This window comes from Perognathus longimembris, chromosome 28 (assembly GCF_023159225.1).
Source record: "Perognathus longimembris pacificus isolate PPM17 chromosome 28, ASM2315922v1, whole genome shotgun sequence".
Classification (NCBI taxonomy): domain Eukaryota; kingdom Metazoa; phylum Chordata; class Mammalia; order Rodentia; family Heteromyidae; genus Perognathus; species Perognathus longimembris.
The window spans coordinates 13206367-13232585 of NC_063188.1; the positions used below are offsets into that span (position 1 = coordinate 13206367).

The window sequence follows — 26219 nt, forward strand, 5'->3', positions numbered from 1 at the left end:
ATCGAACCCAGGGTTTCATGTGTATGAAGCAAGCACTCTTGATACTAGGCCATATTCCCAGCCCCTACATGTATGTCTTGAATACACAACACTGTGAGCCTCTTATTTGTGATTTCAGGGTAGCATCATCTTTTTTTGCCTGGGGCATCCGGCTCTTCAAACTTCCCAGTCTCTGATTCCTCAGTAGCTAGGATTTTCATACACTAACAGATAGGGATCCTGACCTCATATTTTTATTCTCAGTTAAATAATGCTCACCTCATGGTTTTCGTAAAGGTGTTTCAGATAAATTCTGCTTTCAAACCCAGAAATGACTATCGACCTTTCTGTAGATTAGAGGAGAATGGCTTGCTAGTAAGCACAAAAGAGTCTTCCCTTCATTTTCCTTTGGTGCTTAGATTAAAATTAAAAAGCCAGGTGCAGGTGGCTCACGCCTATAATCCTAGCTATTCAGGAGGTTAAGATATGAAGATTACAGTTCAAAGCCAGCCTGGGCAGGAAAGTCTGTGAGACTCTTATTTCCAATGAACCACCAAAAAGCTGGAAATGGAGCTTCAGCTCAAGTGGTAGAGCACTAGCCTTGAGGAAAAGAAATGCTCAGGAACAGCACACAGGCCCTGATTTCAAATCTCAGAACTGGTACACACACACACACACACACACACACACACACACACACACACACACACACTTGATCAGAAACCTCTGGTGAAACAATCCAAAGTGAGGAGGAAATAGGAAATAGCTGCAGAGAGGCATGCATGCTAGAAGGCAGCCTCACCTTTGAGACAGAGCCAAGGTGGTGACTCAGATTCTTGTCCCACCCCTTACCCCAGTCAGGGCCTGCAATACCGAAGTCGTACTGGAGCCTGCCCCTTGGAGAAAGGAGAAGAGCTATTGGTGAAGGAACTGTTGGACCCTGAGCCTGGTAGGTGAGGGTGGAAACTGGGAGATGAAGGGTGGCTGGTCGCCTTGGAAGAAAGAAGAGAAAGTGGAAGAAAATGTAGCTTTCATCGGGGACAAGAAGGATGAGGAGGCCAATTAGGAGTTGCCACCTCCCCTCTAGGCATGGGGTATAACTCTTCACTCTTCATCTTCTCATGCCTCTAATTTCCCAGGACCTGAAACACAGAAGCCAGACTTGAGCTTCCCACTGAAGAAAGGAGGAAAGCAATGGGTGGAGAACCCGTTGGATTCCAAGACTGGTGAGGAAGAAACAGGAGAAACTGCAACTTTCATTAGCAACAAGAGGGGTGAGGATGCCACCTTCCTTCAGGGGTATAACTTCTTCCCCTGTGTCTTAATTTCCCTGAACTGCAATAACATCTGCCATTTCTATTTCTTCTCAGGTTTTGATTTGGGGAGAGGTAAATGAAATATTTGTATACAGAAAAGTCTCCAGTGTGCAAACTTTGTTGTTGTTGTTTGTCTCTCTAGGTGGGAACCCACAGCTAGGACCCAATTTATCAAAACCATGGAAACAGCAGGAAGCTCGTGGTGAAAGGCTCCTGGAAGAGCTCATGGCCCACCAGGGGCCTTCTTAGGGGAGAGGTCCAAGAAGAAGGGGCCCCTCAACCCAAAGATCTTCACACAGAGGGCTCCTATTTGGAAAACCCACTGTTGTCCTCAGTGTGCAAAGTGTTTTGCTCATGCTAAACAACTTAATAATCACATACTAATTCATGGAGCAGCAGAGCCTGTTCACAAATGTCTTCTCTGTGGGAAAGAATTCCTTTAGCGCTCGGACCTTCATATGCACCAGCTCAATCACTTAGAGGAGAGACCCTTTGAATGCAATATATTTAAGAAGAGATTCCCTCAGGAGGCATGATTTATCATGCGCCAGCCAACATATTATGGCATAAAACCCTACCAATGTTCTGAGTATAACAAAAAAAATTGCATAGAACAAGTATGGTAGAACACAAGAAAATTCACACAGTGGAAGAAAAGTACGCGTGCCCCACCTGTAGGTAAAAGTTTCTTCAGCACACAGAACTTATTCAGCACAAGGTTATACACACTACAGAGGATCCATTCCTATGTGAATATTGTAAGAAAACCTCCAAACACAAGTCCAGCACCGAGAGAGTGTGCTATACAAATGTAGCTATTGACCTCACACTTTCCTGAAAAAAGAGGACATCATGAAACACATTTGCTGGACAGCTGAGAAAACATCTTTCTAATAACATACAGACTCTGGTACGGCAAAACCTGCCAAAAAAACCTATGAGGCACCGCCCCTGTCATGGGCTATTTTAGAAGATAGCTTCTTTTTTTTTTCTTGGCCAGTCCTGGGCTTGGACTCAGGGCCTGAGCACTGTCCCTGGCTTCTTTTTGCTCAAGGCCAGCACTCTGCCACTTGAGCCACAGCCAGAGGCCATTTTCTATATATGTGGTGCTGGGGAATTGAACCCAGGGCCTCATGTATAGGAGGCAAGCACTCTACCACTAGGCCATATTCCCAGCCCCTAGAAGATAGCTTCTTTTAACCTCAGTTCAGAAAGGAATTTTACATTTTGTTATTTTTGAAAACTGACCTCCCATATATTCATCTACCTTTTCTACTCTGTTAAATTTGATTTTATGCTCCTAGGCTGATCTTATTTAACTGTTGCTATGAAAATATTTTGGTCCCAATCTAGACATGATATCATTAAGTGCAAACAAACTGCTGTTCCTCTGAGACGTCTCAATCCCAGGAACCAGGGATGTGCTCAATTGTTCTGCTGATAAGCACTATTTGCACACATTAAGGTCAGACCTGTGAAGGAAATGCCTTCTGTTTCAGTCCTTTCAGCTCATTGTTGAGCAGTGGAACATTCTGTCATGACAATGTTGACAAGCACTTTGCTTGACTATTGCCACAGCACACGCCAGTCACTGGCTTCTGTGAGCTATGTCACTCTGCTTCAGTGTTAAATAGAGACATATAGCCACAGAAAGTCATGGTTTGAGGTGTGAGGTGCATTTGTAGAGTAGTCCACAGATTCTGATCTGTGTTGGAGTTCTTAGTCTTGGGTTCATGCACGACCAGAGTCATGGAGCAGGTTGGTTGCTGGTCATACTGAAGGTTTATGTTTTTGTGCTCTCTTTTTCTTTCATACATATTTTTGGCACCAATTTTCTGGTCATTAAAAAATATTTTTGTGTGCCAACAGTGGGGCTTCATCTCAAGGTGGGAGTGCTGTTAGCATCTCCCCCCAAAGGTAGCACACTCTTACTTTAGCCACAACTCCATTTTTTTGCCTTTTTGGTGGTTCATTACAAAGAAGAGTCTCGGCCTAGCACTAGTAGCACACGCCTGTAATCCTAGCTACTCAGGAGGCTGAGATCTGAGGATCATGGTTCAAAGCCAACCCTGGCAAAAAAAAATGTCCATGAGACTCTTATTTCCAATAAACTACTCAGGAAAAGCTGGAAATGGTGCTGTGGCTCAAGTGATAGAGCACTACCCTTGAGCACAGAGAGGCTCAGAGTCAGAGCCCAGGCTGTCAGTTCAAGCCCCAGGATGAGAGGGGGTCAGGGGGAGAAAGAGTCTCGGATTCTCCTTCCCTGGCTGGCTTTAAACTACAATCTTCAGATCTCAGTCACCTGAGTAGCTAGGATTACAGATATGAGCCACAAGCATCTGGCTAGATCAGTTATTTCTTTTTTTTTTCATTTTTGATACATATTTGAATGTCACAGACCAAATTCAATGGTTTTGAAAAGGAGAACAATTTGAACAAATTAGGCACAATTCCATATGATTCTATATAGATCAGTTATTTCTTAAAGAGTTCACGAGTGGAACCTTTAGAGGTTTAGAGAAAATATCCTGAGAAGGCATTCCTAGCCTTCTAAAAGGCAGCCAAGAGATTTTGTCTGCACCAGCCTCTAACATGGTGAATGCCACCATTTTCAGTCACAGAAAATGGGTTACAAGGAGAAGAAAAGCCAGAATCACTTCCTTTATGGAAGCCGAGGGCCTCTCAGGAGGACTTGGGATGGGCAGATAGATACCTGGGTCCTAACAGAGCAGACAATGCCCTCAGGCATGCGAGCTGAGGCTACTGACCTCAGACTTCCTGTGGAATGTCTACTGCATGTCTACAGTTAGAGTGAGCTTCCTTGCTTCCCCGAGACTCACAGAAAAAACTCAACAACTGATCTTTCTTGGCATTGCCTAGTTTTTCCTCTACTACATGGGGTACTGCCAGTCTTAGGGCAGAAGTTTCCAGAGCTGACCATACCTCCTTTTTGCTCTCCTCTCCCTAGACAGCACAGATCTGAGAGTGACATAGTCCTGTTTCTCATAACCATGGCTCCGCTCCTTCCCTCCAATAAGCTACTCAGAAAAAGCCAGAAGTGGTGCTGTGGTGCAAGTGGTAGAGCTCTGAACAAAAGAAGCTCGGGGAGAGTGTCCTGACCCAGAGTTCAAGCCTTAGGACTGGGGGGAAAAGAAGCACACCAACGTGAAAAAGGACTCTTAGCCTCTGTTATTCTTGACTGTCTTCTCTGCTCAGTCCATCTTCTCCAGGACCACAGAGACTGGAATACAAGCCTACACCCTCACAATTGATTCAGGTCAGCTTTTGTGTCCTCAGCTGGATCTCCACATACAGTGTTTGGAATTTAAAATATTAATTTCATTATCCTTTCCCATGAATGAATAATTGATCCATTTCTTGAGTCCCTGGACCTTTATATGCTGTCTTCCTGTGTGCTCTCAGAAAGGCCAGGGAGTTCATATCACTTAGCCACGTGCTGGGGAGATAGTAGGCAGATGCAAAGTAGAATGACTCTGCTCCCTTTATTCTATTCTGCCATTTCATTCTTTAGTATTCATGTCTCCAAGGATATAGCTTCCCTTCTTTTACGGAAAATATGGACTGCATGAGGAAAGGGGTCCTGGAAGACTGTCAGAGGAATGAAAGGGAAGGACAGGGGTGTGAATTCAAGAGTCTAGGAACTGTCTCGGACCATTTGTGCTCAAAGCTGGAGCTCTATCTCTTAAACCACAGCTCCACTTGAAGATTTTCTGGTATTTCATTGAAGATAAAAGTCTCACCAACTTTCCTGCCTGAGCTGGCTTCAAACCATGATCCTTACATCTCAGCCTCCTGAGTAGCTAGGATGACAGGTGTGAGCCACCAGTGCCCAGCCAATTTCTCCTTTTTTATACCAAATATACAATCTCACATAGTTCACTTAAGGATAGTATGGGTGTGATGGCCAATCTCTAATAACCTTTTGAAATGTACTGGGAATATTTCCTCTAAAGTCACTCCCGCCTCTTGCTCAGTTCTTTCCATCTTTTGGTGGCTATTTTGTGAAGTCACCCCATTCCTCTTTCAAGTTTGAAAATGTATCTAATAGCATCAATACTGTTCACAAAATTCTACCCCCTGCCATCACCTCCCTTCCACTCAGGTATCTCAAGTTGAGGGCTTCTCCTACATTTTGGTTCTGTTAGTAATTAGCAATATATCTTGCTAAACAGGGATATTTCTTTATCGTTTCTAACTGACCAAACAGGATCATCTCTAAACAAAAACCTCCGGCCAGAAAGCCATTCCTCTGACATCATTAGCCGGCCTAAAAACCATGTGGAAATGATGAAAACACATGAATTAAGGATGCTTAAGCTAGACAAACATTCAAAGTTTATTTGTGAAAGAACTAGGTGAATGATGAACAAAGAGTGTTTCCGGTGTTTATGGAGCACCATAAACATAGTGGTCATTGTATCCGGCATGCCTAGAGGTGTACCTCACTGAATCCACACAGCAGCTCTGAGGTAGGTATTGTTATTCCCAATGTACAAATCTCACTACAGTTTTAGAAAAGTCTCTTGGTGGGAAAAACAAAAACAAAAACATGGCAACATCCATTCCACAAAAATGAACATAGGTTATGTCTGGGTAGTTTAGTATTAAAGAAGTTTTATTCAATATTTAAATGTAAAATGAAACATGTCATTTTCATGAGACAGTAAAATTGTATGAAATAGTAAATAAATATAGAGAAGTCTTGGCCAACATCATAAACTAGACTGTGACATAGATACAAATTTTATCCTCCAACTTCCTTTGATAATCATATTATCATAAAAGATAACCACTTAGGCCAATGGATAAGAGAATTAAAATACATTAGAAACAGTCATATCTAACCCAGTTCTGACTAGAACCATCAAACTAACTGCAAGCCCTACTTTGCTTGAACACTTTGGACTGTTTTCCTCTAGTACCAGCTGTGCACCAAGACTCAAAAGGTCACACTGATCTCAGACCTTCCTGTAGAACATTCAGGTACATAAAGTTAAGGGTAATGAGCCATAAAAATGGACCTCCCACCAAGTGTCAGAGGCTCATACCTGTAACCTTAGAGGATTATGGTTCAAAGCCAGCTCAGGCAAAAAAAAAGTCTATGAGAATCTTATCTCCAATTAACCAGCAAAAAGCTGGAAATGGAGGTGTGGCTCAAGAAGAAGAGCACCATCCCTGACCAAAAAAGCTAAGGGACAGTGCCTAGGCCCTGAGTGCAAGCCCCAGTACTAGCACACACAAATAAAAGACCTTCCTTTAAGGAGTATTATGGCATCAATTTGAGAGCCATTAGTGCATTTAATTAAAGCCCAAAAGGCTATTTTTCACCACTGCTTTATGCTTTTTTTTTTTTTTACAAGAGACAGATACCCAGATAAGGCTCAAACTGTCTCCTTCATTGCATTTGATGTCTGTGTTGAAAATATCAACAGAGAAAAGATAAGCACTGCAAGGTTCTTAGGCCTTTGCTGGCCCTTCAGGCCAGGCCTTCATTGCAGCTGGGAATTTCTTTACAAAAGACAATAAAGTACTAGGTACTCAAAAAAGACAGCTACATGGGTACAATTTTCCTAGGGAAAATATTTAATTATCTTATTTGTTTCAGATAAAAGTTCCCTGAGCCATGTGGCTTGGTTATCCATGAAATCAAAGCGGAGCCCTCAAAACTGTCCGAAGCTGGGCTGGGGATATAGCCTAGTGGCAAGAGTGCCTGCCTCGGATACACAAGGCCCTAGGTTCGATTCCCCAGCACCACATATACAGAAAACGGCCAGAAGCGGCGCTGTGGCTCAAGTGGCAGAGTGCTAGCCTTGAGCAAAAAGAAGCCAGGGACAGTGCTCAGGCCCTGAGTTCAAGGCCCAGGACTGGCAAAGAAAAAAAAAAAAACTGTCCGAAGCTTAGGGATTCTGAATTTTCTTTGGGGTGTGTGTTTGTGTGTGAAATATTATTTACCATCTCTCTTGAGGATGAAAAATAAAAGCAGGACTCATAGCCAGCTTACATTTACTGAGGACCTGATAACTTGAAGAATTTATGTCACTGGGAATGAGGAAACTATGAGTAATCAGACAAAAACACACAAATAGCTACAGATACATCTGGTACTCATATCTTTCTCCTTTGATTTATAAAGTACCCATTATGTGTTAGTCTTCTGTCAGGCACTGAAGATACAATGGTGAACAAGAGAGGTGTTGTAGATTGCTTTTTTGATATAGGACATATACCTCTTCTAAATTTTCTGGGAATAACAGATTCTGATTATTGGGCACCTCATAATGTTGCTACACTTCTGTCACTTGGTATGTTGACTTTCCTCAGACTGGGGACACAAGTTGTGTTTCCCTATTCCTGTGGAGCTTCTGGTGTCTAAGAAGGCTTGATCGCCTGCTAAAGTTTCTCCTGCACATACTACAAGTATAAGGCTGCTCACCTGTGTGGGTTCTCTGGTGTTTAACAAGGTGGGAATTCTGAATGAATCTTTTCCCACATTCATGACACTTAAAAGGTTTCTCTCCTGTGTGGATCCTTTGATGTGTATGCAGATTGGTGTTATGACTGAAACTTTTCCCACACCATGAACATCTATATGGTTTTATTCCTTGATGTGCCAGGAAGTGTTTATTAAGATCTGAACTCCATCTAAAGCGCCTATCACACAATTGACATTTATAGGGCCTCTCTTCTGTATGAACTCTCTGATGTTTAATAAGGTCAGAGCTAACTCTGAAGCTATTCCCACATTCCTGACACTTAAAAGGCTTCTCTCCTGTGTGGCTTCTCTTGTGACGTTTTGCAACCTCTTGTTCACAAGTTGAAACTCTCTTTCTTTTCTTCCTTGCAAAATCTTGACCCTGTGTCTGTACAATGTGTGTGTCATCATGCTTTTCCTTGCCTGCTGTTTTCTGGGCAACTTTCGCTCTTGTCTTCTTTGGTGCTTGTAATTCTGATGCAGTAACAGATTTAGGCTGATCATTTCCAGTGTTTTTTTTGAGCTTTAACCCTGTTAGAATAAACAGAAAAATCAACCATCTGCTTCCCAGAGCAAGAAAACTATAGGTATGGAGAGAAAAGGCAATGTTGATACTAATTTTTTTTTAATCCAGCAACAATTGATATCTAGTCCATTCAGAAAGAATGTACAGATGCTCCCTGATCTCCCTGCTAGACACAACAGCAAGACTGTTAAAAACTGCAAGAAAAAACCTAAATGGAATTTTTTTTAATGCTAAGAGAACTGAGTGCTCGTGGCTCATGCCTGTAATCCTAGCTACTCAGGAGGCTGAGATCTGAGGATTGCAGTTCAAACCCAGCCCAGGGAGGAAAGTCCATGAGACTCTTATCTACATTTAACTAGCAAAAGGCCGGAAGTGGAGCTGTGTGGCTAAAGTGGTAGAGCACTAGCCTTGGGCATAAAAAGCTCAGAGGCAGTATCCAGGCCCTGAGTTGAAGGCCCAAGATAGACACACACAAAAAAGATAAGAGGGAAAGCTGGTTTGGAAGCCCAAAATGAGAAGAATGAGATAGCAAGGTAACTTAATATCTCAACCAACACCCAGCAGAAAAAGTAAGTCAGATTAAGGATTTTCTAGCCCTCAATCAACAGAAGTTAAGCTGATTCCTTCTCTAGAGTGAATGGAAAAACTAGTCAAACATTACACAACTTGCAAAGGAAACCCGCTTAGGGTCTGTCAACAGGAAGCAGCCAGGAGAGGTACTTGTCTTCCATAATCAGCTGGAGACTCTGCCCAAGGACAGTTGAATGACAGATAACAAACCTATCTCACCAAGGGAAATGAACTAGGATCTCTTAGTATCCCGGACATGGACTTCCTCCCTTTAACAGGAGACACCTAAGTAAATACACAAAACTAGCAAGCAGTCCACCTTAGGAGCCTCTGCATCCTGAGACTGAATCTGAGACTTCTATTACTGTAAGAGAGACACCCTGACCCAGAGAAATGGCTTCCATATCTTCTCATAGCTCCAACTCATAGTAGTCCCAATAGTACCAGAGAAACCAAGAATGCCAAAGTACCAATCAAAAGGCTCTGAAAATTCAACTGTTACTAAAAGCACACATCACAAAAGTAATAAAGAGCCTGAATGACAAACTCAAAAAGGGTGTCTGCACACTAAAATGCAATATTTAATTATGGCCTAGACTTTTCTAACATAATAAAATCACCAGGAGATGGCTACTGAAATAATTAGACTGAGCACAAAACAAATCACAACCTGAGTGACAAAAATGTAATCAAACTAGAAATCAGAAACAAACATGAAAATGTAAAAATTAATGTAAAAATGAAAGAAAACAACTTGTAAATAATCTGTTTAAATGAAAGGACTAAAAGGAAATGTAAAAATACAGGCAAGGAAAAAATGAAAGTAGGATATATAAAATACATGGAATGTTGCTGCATGATGGTGGCTCACGCCTGTAATCCTAGCTACTCAGGAGGGTGAGATCTGAGGATGATGGTTTAAAGTCTTCCCAAGCAGGGAAGTCTGTGACATTTTTATCACCAATTTACCACACACAAAAGACGCCAGAAACCGCTACGGCTCAAGTGGTAGAGCACTAGCTTTGAGCAAAAAAGCTCAGGGACACCATACAGTTCCTGATTTCAGGCCTCAAGACTAGCATAACACACACACACACACACACACACACACACACACACACACACACAGAATATGCTGGACACTAGTAGCTCACATCTGCAATCCTAGCTACTCAAGACGCTGAAATCTGAGGATTGCAGTTCTAAGCTAGCCCAGGAATAAAAGTTCAGGAGACTCTTATCTCCAAGTAACAAGCAAAAACATGAAAAGCCAGAAGTGGAACTGGGGCTCAAGTAGTAGATCTCAAATCCGAATCCAAAAAAAAAAAGCTCAGGGACAGTGCCTAGACCCTGAGTTCAAGCCACAGGAATGGCACACACACACATTAAAAAGTCCAAAGCAAGTAGAAAATAATATGGATGAGAGCAGAAATCATAAATAAAAGGCTAATACAAATCATTAATATCAAGAATAAAAGAGGGCTATTCAGGAGGCTGAGATTTGAAAAATTATAGTTTGAAATAAAGCTTCACCAAAACAGTCTACCTCCAAAATAACTAGCAAAAAGCCAGGTTGTGAATATGGCTCATGAGGCTGAACACCAGCCAAAAAAGAACAAGGCCCAGAGTTCAAATCAGATCACATATAAAAAAAATGACGAGGGGCTGGGGATATAGCCTAGTGGCAAGAGTGCCTGCCTCGGATACACGAGGCCCTGGGTTCGATTCCTCAGCACCACATATATAGAAAATGGCCAGAAGCGGCGCTGTGGCTCAAGTGGCAGAGTGCTAGCCTTGAGCGGGAAGAAGCCAGGGACAGTGCTCAGGCCTTGAGTCCAAGCCCCAGGACTGGCCAAAAAAAAAAAAAAAAAAATGACGAAAATGTTGGACACCGGTGGCTCACGCCTGTAATCCTAGCTAATTAGGAGGTTGAAATATAAAGATCATGGTTCAAAGCCATCCTGGGCAGGAAAGTCTGTGAAACTCTTATTTCCAATTAACCACCCAAAGAATCCAGAAGTAGAGCTTTGGTTCAAGTGACAGAGAGATGGCCTTGAAGGGGAAAAAAAGCTCAGAAACCACACCTAGGCCCTGAGTTCAAGCCCCAGTACTTGCACAGAAAAAAAGAGAATTAAATAGGGCTGGCTGAGCATAATGGTTCATACCTATAATCTTGGCATTTGAGAATTTTAGGCAAAAAAATGACAAGTTCAAGACCAGCCTGCATTACTTCAAAAGTTTGAGGCCATCCTTACTTTCATGTCCCAATAAATAAATAAGGCATGTCACAAAATGTCATCCTTCAATTCAAATAATGGTAAGAAAATACTCTGAATTCTGTTATGAATTTAAAAGGTCAGTAAAATGGAATCATTACTTCAAAATCAAACTACCAGAATTTAAGCAATATGAAATAGATAGCCCAAATATAACCATTAAAGAAACTGAATTCATAATTTTGCAAGGTTCTTCCACACCCAAAATTATGTCAATACAGATAGTATCATTCAGCATTCTACTAAATATTTAAAGAATTAAAAATTATATAAAATCTCTTTCAGAAAAGAGAACAGAAGAAAATAGCATCCATCATTTTCTAAGACTAATATTATGCTGATATCAAAGCTAAACAATGACAGCATTAAAATAACAGTTCATCTCCCATGAACTCCAATGCAAAAGTCATCAATAAACAATTGACTAGAACAATGCATAAGAAGTATTGATCATAACAGAATAGGATTCATTGTAGGTATTCAGGCCAATTTAACATTTGAAAATCAATCAACATAACTGTTTCAACAAACTGAAGAAGAAAAATCAGCAAATTGTGTTGGTGCACACATGTAATCCACAAAGCATGAGGTAGAGGCAGGAGGATCACAAGTTCAAAGCCAGTCTAGACTACATAATATGACTGCCACAAACAAACAAAATGAACAACCTCATTCAAAAGAAAACAAGAAACAAAACAAATGACAAACACAAAAACTGCCAGATGCCAGTGCTCACATTTGTAAACCTAGCTACTCAGTAGAACCAAGATCTGAAGGATTGTCACTTGAGATCAGCATGAGCAGAAAAGTCCAAGAGACTCCATATCCAAAGTAAACAGCAAAAATCCAGCCTTGCGGTGTTGCTCAAGAGGCAGAGCACCAGCTGAACAAGCAAGCTGAATGAGTAGTGAGGCTCTGAGTTAAAATGCCAGTACTAGCAAAAAACCACAATTAAACACCATTCTTACTTGATATTCTTTTATCAAATAGCACACAAAAAAGTATTTGATGTAGGAACATCTACTCATGATGAAAGCATTCATAAAATTAGAAACTATAAGCTGGGTGCCACGGCTCACACCTGTAATTCTAGCTACTTGGAAGGCTGAGATCTGAGGATCATAGTTCAGAGCTTACCCAGACAGGAAAGTCTGTGAGCCTCTCCAATTAGTCTCTGAATCAGTCACCAATTAGTCACTGAAAAATCTGGAATTGGCACTATGGCTCAAATTGTAGAGTGCTAGCCTTGAGCAAAAGGAGCTCAGGGACAGTCTCAGGACCCGAAAAAAGTTAATTTGAAATTATATCAACTTAATTTAAAATATTAACCATACATAGGAGGTTGAGAATGGAAGAATTGTGGTTTAAGGCTAGTTGGGTAGAAAAGACCATGAGACCTCTATATCAATGGAGGGAAGCTGTATGCAGTGGTGCACAACTATCATCTCATCAACTACAAGCCTCAAATAGGTAGGTGCAGGCTCAGGTGTATGCCTGGCCAGCAAATGAGAACTTTATCTTTAAAATAACCTGCAAAAACCAAAGCAAGCCAGAGGAATGGGTCAGAAGCAGAATGCCTGTCTAGCCAGTGCAAGGTCTAAATTCAAACCCCAACACTACCAAAAAAGAAAAAAAGAGTATCAACAAAACACCCAGTCCTAATGTCATAATATAAAAGTGAAGGTTTAACGTTTTTACATTAAAGTTGGGATCATGGCAAAAACATCGCTCACCAATCAAATTCAACATAGTACTAGAAGTTAAAGCCAATGCAGTAAGACAAGAAAAATAAAAAGGAATTTATAAAAGATATACTTTCCTATGTAGAAAAATCCCAAGATAGCTTCTTTTAAAAAAGTCCAATTAGGGGGCTGGGAATATGGCCTAGTGGCAAGAGTGCTTGCCTCGTATACATGAGGCCCTGGGTTCGATTCCTCAGCACCACATATACAGAAAATGGCCAGAAGTGGCGCTGTGGCTCAAGTGGCAGAGTGCTAGCCTTGAGCAAAAAGAAGCCAGGGACAGTGCTCAGGCCCTGAGTTTATGGCCCAGGACTGGCCAAAAAAAAAAAAAAAAGTCCAATTAGGCCAGTGACCAGTGGCTCACACCTACAATTCTAGATATTCAGGAAGCTGAGATCTGAGGATTGTGATTCAAAGCAAGCCCAGGCATAAAAAAGTCTACAAACTACTCCCCCAAAATGCCAGAACTGGAGCTATGGCTCAAGTGGTAGAGTGCTAGCCTTGAGCAAAACTCTCAAGCACAGCATCTCAGACCCTGAGTTCAAGTCCCAGGACCAGCACCAAAAAAAAAAAAAATAGAACTAGTGAGTTCAGTACAGTCATAAAATACAAGAGCAAAACGCAAATTTCCCAGTAGTTGTATATAAAAACAATGAAAACTAAAAGGTTAGGAATATACTTAACAAAATATGTAAAATATGCATACTGTGAAAATTACAAAAAGTCCATTAAAGAAATCAAAGAGGACACAAATAAACAGAGGCATTGTGTGTGCATGAATTGGAACAAACAACAGAATAAAGATGTCAATCATCCACAAACTGGTATGTAGACATAATGTAATTCCTGTCAAAATCTCAACAAAGTTGATTGTAAATAGCTAAGTTTATGCTAAAGGAAGACACAGGAACTACATTAGTTAAAATAATGTTGACAAAGATTAAATTAGGAAAAATCATTCTGTTCAACATTTATTAATGCATAGTATATAGCTAGTATAACAAAGAAAGCACAATAGGCACAGAAAAATCACCTTGCCCAATAGGTTAGAGTACAACTATCATAAGAGAGTTCAATATTTTCAGAGGAACCAATACATGGCTCAACGGAATAGAACAGTTATACACAAGCATGCTGAACTTATCTTTGATAAAAAGCACAAATGTAATAATATGGAGGAAGGATAGAATTTTCTATAGATAATGTTGAGCTGGGAGCTAGTGACTCATGCCTGTAATCATAGGTACTCAGGAGGCTGAGATTGAAGGATCATGGTTCAAAGCCAGCCCAGGCTGGAAAGTCTGTGGGACTCTTATCTCCAATTAACTACCAGAAAACCAGAAGTAGAGCTGTGGCTCAAATGATAGAGCATCAGCCTTGAGTGACAAAGTTAAGGGACAGTGCCCAGGCCCTGATTTCAACACCAAGAACTGCACCAAGAAAAAAAAGTAATGCTGAAGCAATTGGACATCTATAAGTAATAATCAGTCAATAAATAAGTAAGTAAAGTAAAGAGACTCCATCTACACCTTACACCTTATATAAAATAAACTCAAAATGGTTCACAAACTTCAATGTAAAACATAAAACCATAAGCCAAGGCCAACGGCTCATGCCTGTAATCCTAGAAAGTTAGGAGGCTGAGAACTGAGGATCAAAGTTTGAAACCAACAAAGAGCTAAAGTAGAGGTATGGCTCACGTGATAAAGCACCAGCACTGAGCACTAAGCTAAAAGACAGTGTCTACGCCCTGAGGTCAGCCCCCATATCAGCACAAAAATAAAGAAATTAACACAGAAAACATAAAACTAGGGGCTGGGAATATGGCCTAGTGGCAAGAGTGCTTGCCTCGTATACATGAGGCCCTGGGTTTGATTCCTCAGCACCACATATGAAGAAAATGGCCAGAAGTGGCGCTGTGGCTCAAGTGGTAGAGTGCTAGCCTTGAGCAAAAAGAAGCCAGGGACAGTGCTCAGGCCCTGAGCTCACGGCCTAGGAATGGCCAAAAAAAAAAAAAAAAAAAAAGAAAAAAAGAAAAGAAAACATAAAATTATAAATGTTTTAAGAAATATCATAGTGGTAGGGCTAAATCAATCAGAATTGTAGACCTGACACCAAAAACAGAGTCTGTAGCAGGAAAAAATGATACTTATCAAAATAACAAAATTTTTACTCCTGCTAGAGCCCCGGTACCAGTGACCTAAACCTGTTAGGAAATTTCTTTTCCCTTTGGAGAAAGCCATGGGAAGAGGAAAAAGACGATCTAAAGATTTGGAAGAAATAATTGCAAATCATATATCTGACCAAAGATTAGAATTCAGAATATGTAAGTAACTCTCAAAACTCAAAACTTACAAAACAAAAATAGACCAAAACATAGTCCAAAACATATTTCCCTGAAGAGAATTTAAAGACAGCAAATAAGAACAAGAAAAGCTATAAAATATCATGGTCTTTTAGGGAAATGGCAATCAAAAGCACAATGAGGTACTACTACAATCCTATTAGAATGGCTAAGAATATTCTTAAAATACTGATACTGTTGCCAATTTGTAACTGGCAGGGATGTGGAGAAACTGAAGCACTCATTTATTGCTGCCAGTATTTGAAAAGTTTCTTGTAAATTGAATGGGCAATTGTCATGTGTAACTGTAGCTTCAATTAATGATGATGTTCTTGTATCACCCTCCTGTGGTTGTACCTGCACTATCTCTATATCTTATCTGAGTACATTGGAAACCGTGTATACTGGTATTAGAACTAGGAACTGGTATTAGAACTAGGAAAGTGAAAGGGAATACCAAATTTGAGAGACAGAGGGTAAAACAAAAAAGACAAACAACTACAAAAGCAATACTTGCAAAACTGTTTGGTGTAAGTGAACTGAACACCGCAGGGGGGAAAGGGAAAGGGGGAGGAAGAAGGGGGGTATGAGGGACGAGGTAACAAACAGTACAAGTATCCAATGCCTAAGGTGTGAAACTGTAACCTCCCTGTAATTCAGTGTGATAATAAAAAAAAAAGTTTGAGTCAGTTCCAGCTTGAACTATTATGAATAAACATGTCTTTGTTTACATGGAAAAAATAAATGGGCAATTGTCATAAATATAAAAATACCATTACAACTGTAATTGCACCATTGTTTAAGAGTGCAATGAAAGCCCACCACCAGTGGCTCACACCCCGGAAATCCTAGCTACTAAGGAAGCTGAGATCTGAGGATTACAGTTGTTGTTTTTTTTTTGGTCAGTCCTGGGCCTTGGACTCGGGGCCTGAGCACTGTCCCTGGCTTCTTCCTGCTCAAAGCTAGCACTCGGCCACCTGAGCCACAGCGCCCCTTCTGGCCGTCTTCCATATATGTGGTGCTGGGGAATCGAACCAAGAGCTTCATACGTAGGAGGCAAGCACTCTTGCCACTAGGCCATATCCCCAGCCCCTGAGGATTACAGTTTGAAGCCAGTCTGGGCAAGAGACTTTTATCTCCAATAAACTACTCAGGAAAAGCAGGAAGGAGAGCTGTGACTCAAGTGGTAGAGCACTAGCCTTGAGCAAAAAGAAGCCAGGGACAGTGCTCAGGCCCTGAGTCCAAGCCCCAGGACTGGTCAAAAAAAAAAAAAAAAAGAATACAATGGCTATTGAGCTCTTGAAGAAGTTTACCCAGACAAATGTAAACTCTGCAAAATAACCTATAAATGAATGTTCATAGCAGCTTACTCATAAAGGCTCAAAATTAGATATAGCAAAGATGTCATTTAAGGAGTGAAGGATAAAACAAACTGGTATGGAATACTGCTCAGCAGCTGAAAAGGAATACTCTCCTGATACAGACAACAGCTTAGAGGAATTGACAGCTGATCATTCTATCCCTAAGTGACATATGCTTTATGATTCCATTCATATAGCATTTTTGAAGGGGCCAAATTTCAGAAATATAAAGCAAGCTAATAATTGACATGGGTTAGTGGAATGTGGGAAAGAAAGGCAACAAGATTCTTATGGTAATGAAACTGTCCAGTTTTTAACTATGGTCATACAAATCCACACATGTGATAAAACTGTACAGAACTAATGCACACACATACACATATATACACACAAATGAAATCTGAGTGAGATCAGTAGGTTTTACCAACATCAATATTCTGGTTATGATATAATACTTTTTCAAGCATCATCATGACAGAAAAATGAGTAATGTGTACATGGATATTCTTTGTATTACATTTTGTCCTAGTCCTAAGATTTGAACTCAGGGCTTTGTACACTCACTTTGCATTTTCCTTCAAGGCTGCGCTCCACCCATGAGCCCTGCTTCTATTTTCAATATTAATTACATTTTCAATCTGCATGTGACTCTAAAAGGATTTCTATTTAAAATGTTCAATTAAAAAAAGCTAGATGGGGGCTGGGAATATGGCCTAGTGGCAAGAGTGCTTGCTTCGTATACATGAAGCCCTGGGTTCGATTCCTCAGTACCACATATATAGAAAAAGCCAGAAGTGGCGCTGTGGTTCAAGTTGGCAGAGTGCTACCCTTGAGCAAAAAGAAGCCAGGGACAGTGCTCAGGCCCTGAGTTCAAGACCCAGGACTGGCAAAAAAAAAGCTAGGTGTGGAAGTAATGCTGTGGCTCAAGTGGTAGAGTGCTAGCCTTGAGCCAAAGAAGCTCAGGGACAGTGTCCAGGCCCAGAGTTCAAGCCCCATGACTGACAAAAAACACTTGTATAAAAAAGCTAGGTATGTTATGCAGCCCTGTAATCTCAGCTCTTCAGAGGCTGAAACTGAAGGATCAAAAGTTTCAGGCCAGCCTGGGTTACATAATGAATTTTTTTTGTCTCAACAAAAGAAATATGAACTAGGCACTGGTGGCTCCTATCTGCAATCTTAGCTACTCAGGAGGAGGCTAAGATCTGAGGATCATAGTTCGAGGCCAGCCCAGGCAGGAGTGTCTATAAGACTCCTATCTCCAATTAACCACCAAAGAAAGCCAGAAGTGAAGCTGTGGCTCCAATGGTAGAGTGCTAGCTTTGAGGGGAAAACAGCTTAGGGACAGGGCCCAGGCCCTGAGTTCAAGCCCCAAGACTGGGTCAAATAAAAAGAAAGAAAGACAAACAGACAGACAGAAAGAAAGAGAAAGACAGACAGAAAGAAAGACACACAGAAAGCAAGGAAGGAAGGAAGGAAGGAAGGAAGGAAGGAAGGAAGGAAGGAAGGAAGGAAGGAAGGAAAAGAAAGGAATATGAGCAGAATGCCAAAATGTTCAAATCCCTATGAAGGTTTTTATCAAAGGTTCAATACATGTCTATTTATTCTTGTAGGAAACTTTCCAGGATTGTTCCCAAACATTTAGGGGTCTTGGGTCTATGGCTTTTCCTGCTCTGAATAGATAACTTTAAAGTATAATGCTACTCTGACAATAAAACTTTCAGCTCAAAAACTGCCATCTTAACTTCAGACTATTTCAAAAAGAATGAATCACTTTTATATTCTTTTATTCCAATAGTTTAAGTGGATAGATCTTGAGTACAATATCTTCTTTAAAAGCTACTCTAGATATGGGTGGACAGGCAAGAACGAGCTAAGAACTAAAGTGAAGGAATACAGATATACATGATACGGGAAATAAGAACTTAGTGTTATTGAAGGTAGACTTGGTTGAAGATGAAAGTTACTTAAACTAAGCTGGTGAGAAACTATGAACATTGGGATGTAGCTCAGTGATCGAATGTTTGCCTAACATACGCAAAGCTCTGGGATTCCATCTCCTGCATGGCAAAAAAAATAGAGAGAGAGGCATGGGTTCAGGATACAGAATTGAGGGTTGCTAATAGAAAGGCTGTGGGGTATGGCAGAAAGACTGGATAAAGGATAACTCAGAGGTTTCCGTCTTGAGCAGTCAGGTACATCTTTTAACAGAGCTGGGAAAAACGTAACAAGAGCAGATTTGCAGGGTAAAGTTGTGACAGATTAAGAAGGCTATTTAGGCTAGCCGCTCAAGAGGCTGAGATTTGAAGACTGTGGTTTGGATTTAAGCAAAGAAAAGTCTGTGAGACCCTTATCTCCAGGTAACCACAAAAACCCAGAAATGGATGTGTGGATCAAGTGGCAGGGCACCAGCCTTGAGTGAAAAAAAAACAGAAGGCACAAGGTCCTGAGTTCAAGCCCTACTATGAGCACACACACACAAAAGAAAGATGTGTACATACAGCCCTACACCATAAAGTTGAGAACAACCAGCTACTGGAACCCAGGATATCTCTCACAGGGGTGCATTTTCCATAAAGCAGGGACACAATATATTAATTCAGCTTGTATACAAAAGGAAGAAAAAAAGTCTTTACCTAGAAAGGTGACATTCTCATAGTTTTCCTGCATTACATCATTGTAGAGGTTCTTCTGGGAAGGTTCTAGTAATTGCCATTCGTCCTCAGTAAAATACACAGCCACATCTTCAAACGTCGGCAAACTCTAAAGAAGAGAATGGGCTTTAGTTCAGTACTTGCCATTATAGAAGCAATCCTAACACCCATATCTGAATTACATGGTGGGCCAGTGTTAAAATAAAAGCAACTACTAAGGGTACAAGATTTGGTGGAGTGGGGCATGAGATGCCATTTTCCACTGGGCCAGGCCCAGTTGCCTAGAGAACATCTGGAAATGCCACACCTAGTGCTCCTGCTGAATCCTGGCAGCAGGTAAAAGCAGAGAAAAAGCCATGTAAAAAACACGCAAGTACAGCTTTCCTGGGATTCAAGCAAGATGCACTCAGCTGCCACCTTCTAGTGTCTGCTACTTTTCTGCTCCGAAAAAGCAAACATCTGTATACTTAGCTGTGGGTGGAAAATGATCTCAAAAAAAAATTCTCCAGCTGGGAATGTGGCTTAGTGGTAGAGTGCTTGCCTAGCATGCATGAAGCCCTGGGTTCAATTCCTCAGTACTACATACACAGAACAAGCTGGAAGGAGCACTGTGGCTCAAGTGGTACAGTGCAAACCTTGAGCAAAAGAAGCTCCCCAGGCCCTGAGTCCAAGCCTCAGGACTGGCCAAAAAAGAAATCTCTCCTTTCCTTTGTTTGGTTATGAATATCCTGAGTTGATTTCAAAATCAGATTCAGGATACCTTCACTAAAGATGGGTCGCCATAACAAGTGTGCGTGTGCTGTCCAGAAGTGGCCATCTCATGGGAAATAGGAACCCAATAGCTCTCAACTACCATCAATGCTTCAGATGACTACATTTACCTCATTTTATCACATTAATTTATCTCATCAAATCCCCAGAGCTCATGAAATACGTTCATAAAAGGAAATCTATAAAATAAATTTAAACTTTATAAAACTGTTCACTGAGCTGGGCAATCACTACAGTTGTTTGGAAATGAAGGACTCTATTCCAGTGGCATACAGTAGGAAGTATGGGCAAATTTCTTTTCTCTTATTTCCGTGGTGCCTAATTTTCTATACATTTTTGTCTTTGTGTGTGCATGTGTGTGAAAGAGAGAGAGTGTGGGGTCCTAGATCTTTTGAACTCAGGGCCTTGACACTGCCTCTGAGCTTTTTTGCTCTAGGTTGGCATTCTGCCACTTGAGCCACATCTCCACTTTCAGCTTTTTTTTGCCCATTACATTGGAGATAAGTCTCATGGACTTTCCTGCCAAGGCTGGCTTCAAACCATGCTCCTCATTCTCAGTGTCCTAAGTAGCTTGGATTACAGGTGTGAGCCACCAATCCACCCACCCCCACACCGTGTGTGTGTGTGTGTGTGTGTGTGTGTGTGTATGTGTGTGTACTGGGACTTGAATTCAAGGAAGGCCTGACTGCTGTCACTTAGCTTTTTTGCTCATGGCTAGTGCTCTGCCACTTAAGCCACAGCTCTATTTCTGGCTTTCTTTGGTGATTAATTGTAGATAAGAGACTTACGGACTTTCCTGCCTGGGCTGGCTTCGATCCGTGATACTTAGATCTCAGCATCTTGAGTAGTTACGATTATAGGTGTGAGCCACTGGCATCCTATTCCTTGCCTCCTTTATATACCAAATGGGTTTCTCGGCATATATTGCCAGCCCAACAGTTCTAGTACTACTTAGCATGTATTCCACACTCTTTGTGGAATGGCACTTGTTGGAGAATTAATGTCTCCGACTGGTGGAAAACTTAGCCTCAGCACGATTACTCTGATGCCTCATTAGCACACTAATAGGCCCTTGGGAACACATTCCCAGTAAAGAGTTCCTTTGTGTTTGCAGGCCAAAGGAAGCCACCTTTTGTTGTGAGAATCTCCCTTCCCCCCTGCTAAGAGTCTCACAGAGGAGACTTGCCTTTAGTGTTAGATTCTCACGGTAGATAGGGAAGTCTCTTCACAAGTCTTTGGGGAAGTCAAGAGCCTTGAGGAGATAGTAGCTAGGAGATAATTATAGTTCTACCTCGACTGGTTATAGTTCCTTGTTTTGATATCAACAATCTTTGTAGTCACTGTAATAGGAAAAGCATTTGTATTAAGTTCCTCCCCTCACAGTAGTAACTTCCTCCACTTTTGTATTTGAGACGGATATCATGCTATATTGATTTTTACCCTTGTAGTTGTGAAATTCATTTCTAACCCTATATAAACCCTGGCCCTCTTGAAATAAAGTATGCATTGGTTCACTCGCCTTGCATCCCCCGTGTCCTGACTAAGGCTGCAGTTACCCAGGCCCAACAGGCACTCATTGGTTAGGAGCTTTTTTGGTTTCCATTTGAATCCAGGCCATTGCTTTTCCTCTCAAGAGCATTGATTTCTTTCCCGCTATTACCTCGAAATAATCCCCATCTTCATTAGCATAAAACTTGTTTTGGCTTTGAGGTGCCAGTTGAATACAGCTCAGTTTTGGAAATGAGTATAACAATAAAGGAGTAAAAACTCAGGAGGCTGAAATCTGAGGCTCAAAGTTCAAAGCCAATTTTTGCAGCAAAGTCCATGAAGTTCTTATCTCCAGTTAGCCACCAAAAACCCAGAAGTGGAGCTGTGGCTCAAGTGGTAGAGCAATAGCCTTGAGCAGAAAAGCTCAGGGACAGAACCTAGGTCCTGAGTTCAAGTCCCAGGTCTGGCACACACACACACGAAAAAAAGCTGTAATATGGAATTGGTGAATTGCCTTAGGATTTGGAGGATTTTGTCTGGCTATCCTAAAGGATCAAGTGTAACGCAAACCCTCTTATTCCCAGAAAACCTACAACCCAGATGTCTCCATCCTGATCCTTTTTCATTGTACATGCAGGTCAGTTTTTCTGCTCACCCCATTCTGGGATCCACCGGGCTCTCTCTGCAGGCGCTCCACCAGATCCACGGCCTGTCTGATACTCTGTGGATGGTGCTTCTGCACCCAGGTCTGCGTCTCCTTGGGCAGAATGGCCAGGAACTGCTCTAGCACCAGTAGTTCTAAGATCTGTTCTTTTGAGTGGCTTTCTGGTCTCAGCCACTTATAGCACAATTCCTGAAGTTGGTGGACAGTCTCTAGTGGTCCAGTTGCTTCATGGTAACAAAAGCTTCGGAAGTGATGATGAGCACTCTCAGGACGAAGACTTTCTGTTTGTGAACAGGATTTCTTAATCTGACTGGCGTTGTGGTCCGCAGATTCCTTTGTCTCCCACACAGCCCCCCTGCGGGGGCTCAAGCATACATTTGTCTTCAGCTCTCTCATCATCATTTGGTCTAGTAACGGTCTTACTTCTGTATGTGACACCAACACCCCTTTGGTGCCACCTTAGACAACTGACGCCCCATCAGGTTGGGTGCAAAACCAATGAATGGCTCTTCTTGTAAGTGCACTGAGAAAGGAAGCAGAAAAACACTCAACGTCAAGAAGAAAGTCACCTGATATAGTATTCATTTGGTATTTCTGATCAGAGAAAAGTACACAGAAGGGCTGGGGATATGGCCTAGTGGCAAGAGTGCTTGCCTTGTATACATGAAGTCCGGGGTTCAATTCCCCAGCACCACATATACAGAAAATGGCCAGAAGTGGCGCTGTGGCTCAAGAAGCTCAGTGCTCAGGCCCTGAATCCAAGCCCCAGGACTGGCCAAAAATAAATAAATAACTAAATAAATAAAAAGTACACAGAAAAGCTCCTGTTTCCCTTTAAAATCAACTGCCAAGTGACAGGACACACATAATGGTACATTACTTCATGAAATGTATTTTTATTCTGCTTTCCTCTCAACACTGAAACAAACCACAGCTCAGAAAAGGAAATATCAGGGGCTGGGGATATAGCCTAGTGGCAAGAGTGCCTGCCTCGGATACACGAGGCCCTAGGTTCGATTCCCCAGCACCACATATACAGAAAACGGCCAGAAGCGGCGCTGTGGCTCAAGTGGCGGAGTGCTAGCCTTGAGCGGGAAGAAGCCAGGGACAGTGCTCAGGCCCTGAGTCCAAGGCCCAGGACTGGCCAAAAAAAAAAAAAAGAAAGAAAAGGAAATATCAAACAGGTCTTCTGGTTTTTTTGTTGTTGTTGTTTAACATTGGAAACATTGCTGGACTGGATCAGAAAACAGGTATGAAGCCTAGCACTGGTGGCTTAGATCTAGAATTCGAGTTACTTGGGAGGCTGAGATTCGAAGATGACAGTTCAAAGACAGTCTGGGCAGGAATTTCCATGAGAGTCTTATCTTTAATTAACCACTGAAAATAGCAGAAGAGCAGCTGTAGCTTGAAGAAGTAGAATGCTAATCTTAAGCAAAAATGTTTAGGAGTCTGGCCACCTGTAATTCTAGCTACTTGGGAGGCTAAGATATGAGAATCAAGGTTGAAAGCCAGTCTGAGTAGGAAAGTCTGTAACAGTCTTATCTCCAATTAAGCAGCAGGAAACCAGAAGTGGCGCTGTGGCTGAAGGTGAGAGAACACTAGCCTTGAGTGAAAAAGCCCAGGGTCATTCATTGCGCTGATCCTGAGCTCAAGCCCCATGAGTAGCAATCAAAAAGAACTTAGGGAAAAGGCCCAAGCTTTGTGTTCAAGCCCCATAACTGATCAAAAAGAAAAAGAAAACAGGTATGAATTGGCAAAAAAAAGCAATGCATTGAAATAAATTCCTACTCTGTGTATTTCCTGTCCAATATTATTTTTGCATTTCTCAAAAATTTTTTTTCTTTTTTTTTTGGGGGGGGGGCCAGTCCTGGGCCTTGGACTCAGGGCCTGAGCACTGTCCCTGGCTTCTTTTTGCTCAAGGCTAGCACTCTGCCACTTGAGCCACAGCGCTACTTCTGGCCATTTTCTGTATATGTGGTGCTGGGGAATCGAACCCAGGGCCTCATGTATATGAGGCAGGCACTCTTGCCACTAGGCCATATCCCCAGCCCCCATTTCTCAAAATTTTAACAGATCTCTGGGAACTGGGTGCTCACCCTGTAATCCTAGCTACTCACGAAGATCATGGTTGTCAGCCTTGGGGGGGAAAAAAAGCCTTGAACATCTCAGGGAGAATGCCTAGGCTCTGAGTTCAAGCCAGTACTGGACACGCAGAAAAAAATTAACAGATCATTCCCGCCTTTTGTCATTAGTTGGTGGACAAGTAATTTCTATTTTGTTTTATTTTTGAAAAGGACAAACGTTGTTTCATGGACCATTTGATATTGTCATTTCCATTGTATTTCTACTGGGAGGAAAATTGAGAGGGTGATCAGTCATAAATAGCGGAAAAATAGCAATGTCTCAGCAAATACCCTACCAGTAGGGAGGCAGGTCACATGACACTGCATCATGAAGGGATACATATCTTAGCAATACACATGACACTGAGCTGGGTGCTAGGAACCTACACATATAATTGTAAGTAGCCAGGGGAGTGAGATGTGAGGATTGCAGTTTGAAGCCAGTGTGGGCTGGATATTCTGTGAGGCTTTATGTCCAATTAATTAATCACACAGAAAAGCTGGTAGTAGAGCTGTGGCTCAAGTTAGTACCCTAGGGTTCAGCAAAAAAGCTAAGGGATTGTGCCCAGGATGTGAGTTTAAACCCCAGTAGCAACATACACCCACACATACACACACACACACACACACACACACACACACACACAGTTGCAGAGGTTAAGCTAGCGATTGAGTTGGGATTAAGATTCTTGTGGAGAGGAAGGGTCTCAGTGCTGTTCTTTGGGATGTGGTCATATGTGTGTCGTCAAGCCTGGGAATAGCCTTGACCTCCCCTCATTTTCCCAAGATGATGTAGAAGGATCTAGCAGAGGATGCCTAGCGTTTTGCAAAAAATGGTGGCTCCGGAGGTAGAGGGGCATATTGTATCTTTTGGGGGAGGGGAAAATAGAAGCCAATGTGTTTAAGGCTAGAAATGGCCTTTTGTGCAGTAGTATAATCACAAATCCGTGGAAATCGGTCCGTTTTGCTGGACAGTGGTTGACGTACTGCATCCGTTTTCACCCCGAAATCACCATCCGTTCCCCATATACTACAGCAAATCCTTGTAAGCCCTGAGCATGTGAGCGGTTTGCGAGTTGTTCAGCAGCACCGCTGGCTTCCACCCTCGTACACCCGGTGGAAGGATGTTTCTAGAGAAGTGGCTGGAGGAGACTGCGTGTAGGCCTTTTGCGGGCAGATCACGCACGCTCTCGTGACCAGCAGTCTCTTCATGACGCTTCCCCGTCCCTACAACTGTCCCCGCTTCCCCTCGAGGGTTCCCATTGACTCGTTCGCAGGAGCATCCCCCTTCAGTACTGCCCCCCTCTCCCCCCCAAAAAAAGATCGCAATTGGCTATTTCCTTTCCAGGGCTTCCCCGATCGCAATCCACAGGTAAACGCAGGTTCTCCATTACCTTTAGTCAACTGTGCCTTCCGCGGAGCCCACTTTCCTTTCCGTCAGCTCGGCAAACAAGGTCGCCACACCTCCCCCCAGGTTCTGCCGTGCGAAAGTCCGCTGCCGAGCGTAATGGGGACCGGGGGCGGAGGAGACTTGGGGGGGGGGGGGGCTCTGACGTCAGGAAATCGCGCGATGCTTGGGGAATGAAGCTCCAAGATTTGAGGCGCACAGGGGCCTCTAATGCTTACTTCTCCATCCGATCCTTGAGTCTCCCTACGACCGCACCCCAAATTGCCATTGTTGGTTCTCGCGGTCTGCGGAACCGAACCCCAACCGGAAAAGGGAAGATGCGTTTCCGGTACTTTCGTGACAACCACACCCAACCATGTCCCGATCTGTACCTGGGGAGGGGAGACTGAACAAACTGGTCTAGTGACACCTTGTAATTACGGAGGAACCGGCCTCCTGCCTCACGCGGCCACTAGAGGCAACACACGGTGACTGCCGCCGGCGCCCCACGTGCAAAGGAGCCCGGCA

The 26219-nt window shown here is 42.3% G+C and overlaps 1 protein-coding gene across 3 annotated transcripts in view; it reads right to left on the minus strand.

Annotated features, from left to right (window-relative positions):
• Znf75d (zinc finger protein 75D) overlaps positions 1-26011 on the minus strand; it is a 42688-nt gene extending 16677 nt beyond the window's left edge. For 2 of the 3 annotated variants that reach the window (XM_048336329.1, XM_048336327.1), the window contains exons 1-3: positions 25699-26011; positions 22173-22704; positions 19241-19367 (exon numbers count right to left, since the gene is read on the minus strand). In XM_048336329.1, the coding sequence (XP_048192286.1) occupies positions 19241-19367; positions 22173-22583 (538 nt within the window). In that variant the 5' untranslated portion in view covers positions 22584-22704; positions 25699-26011. Of the gene's footprint in view, positions 1-7205; positions 8320-19240; positions 19368-22172; positions 22705-25698 lie in introns of those variants that run through there. The other variant, XM_048336326.1, reaches the window with a different exon arrangement.
• Positions 26012-26219: the final 208 nt, after the last annotated feature.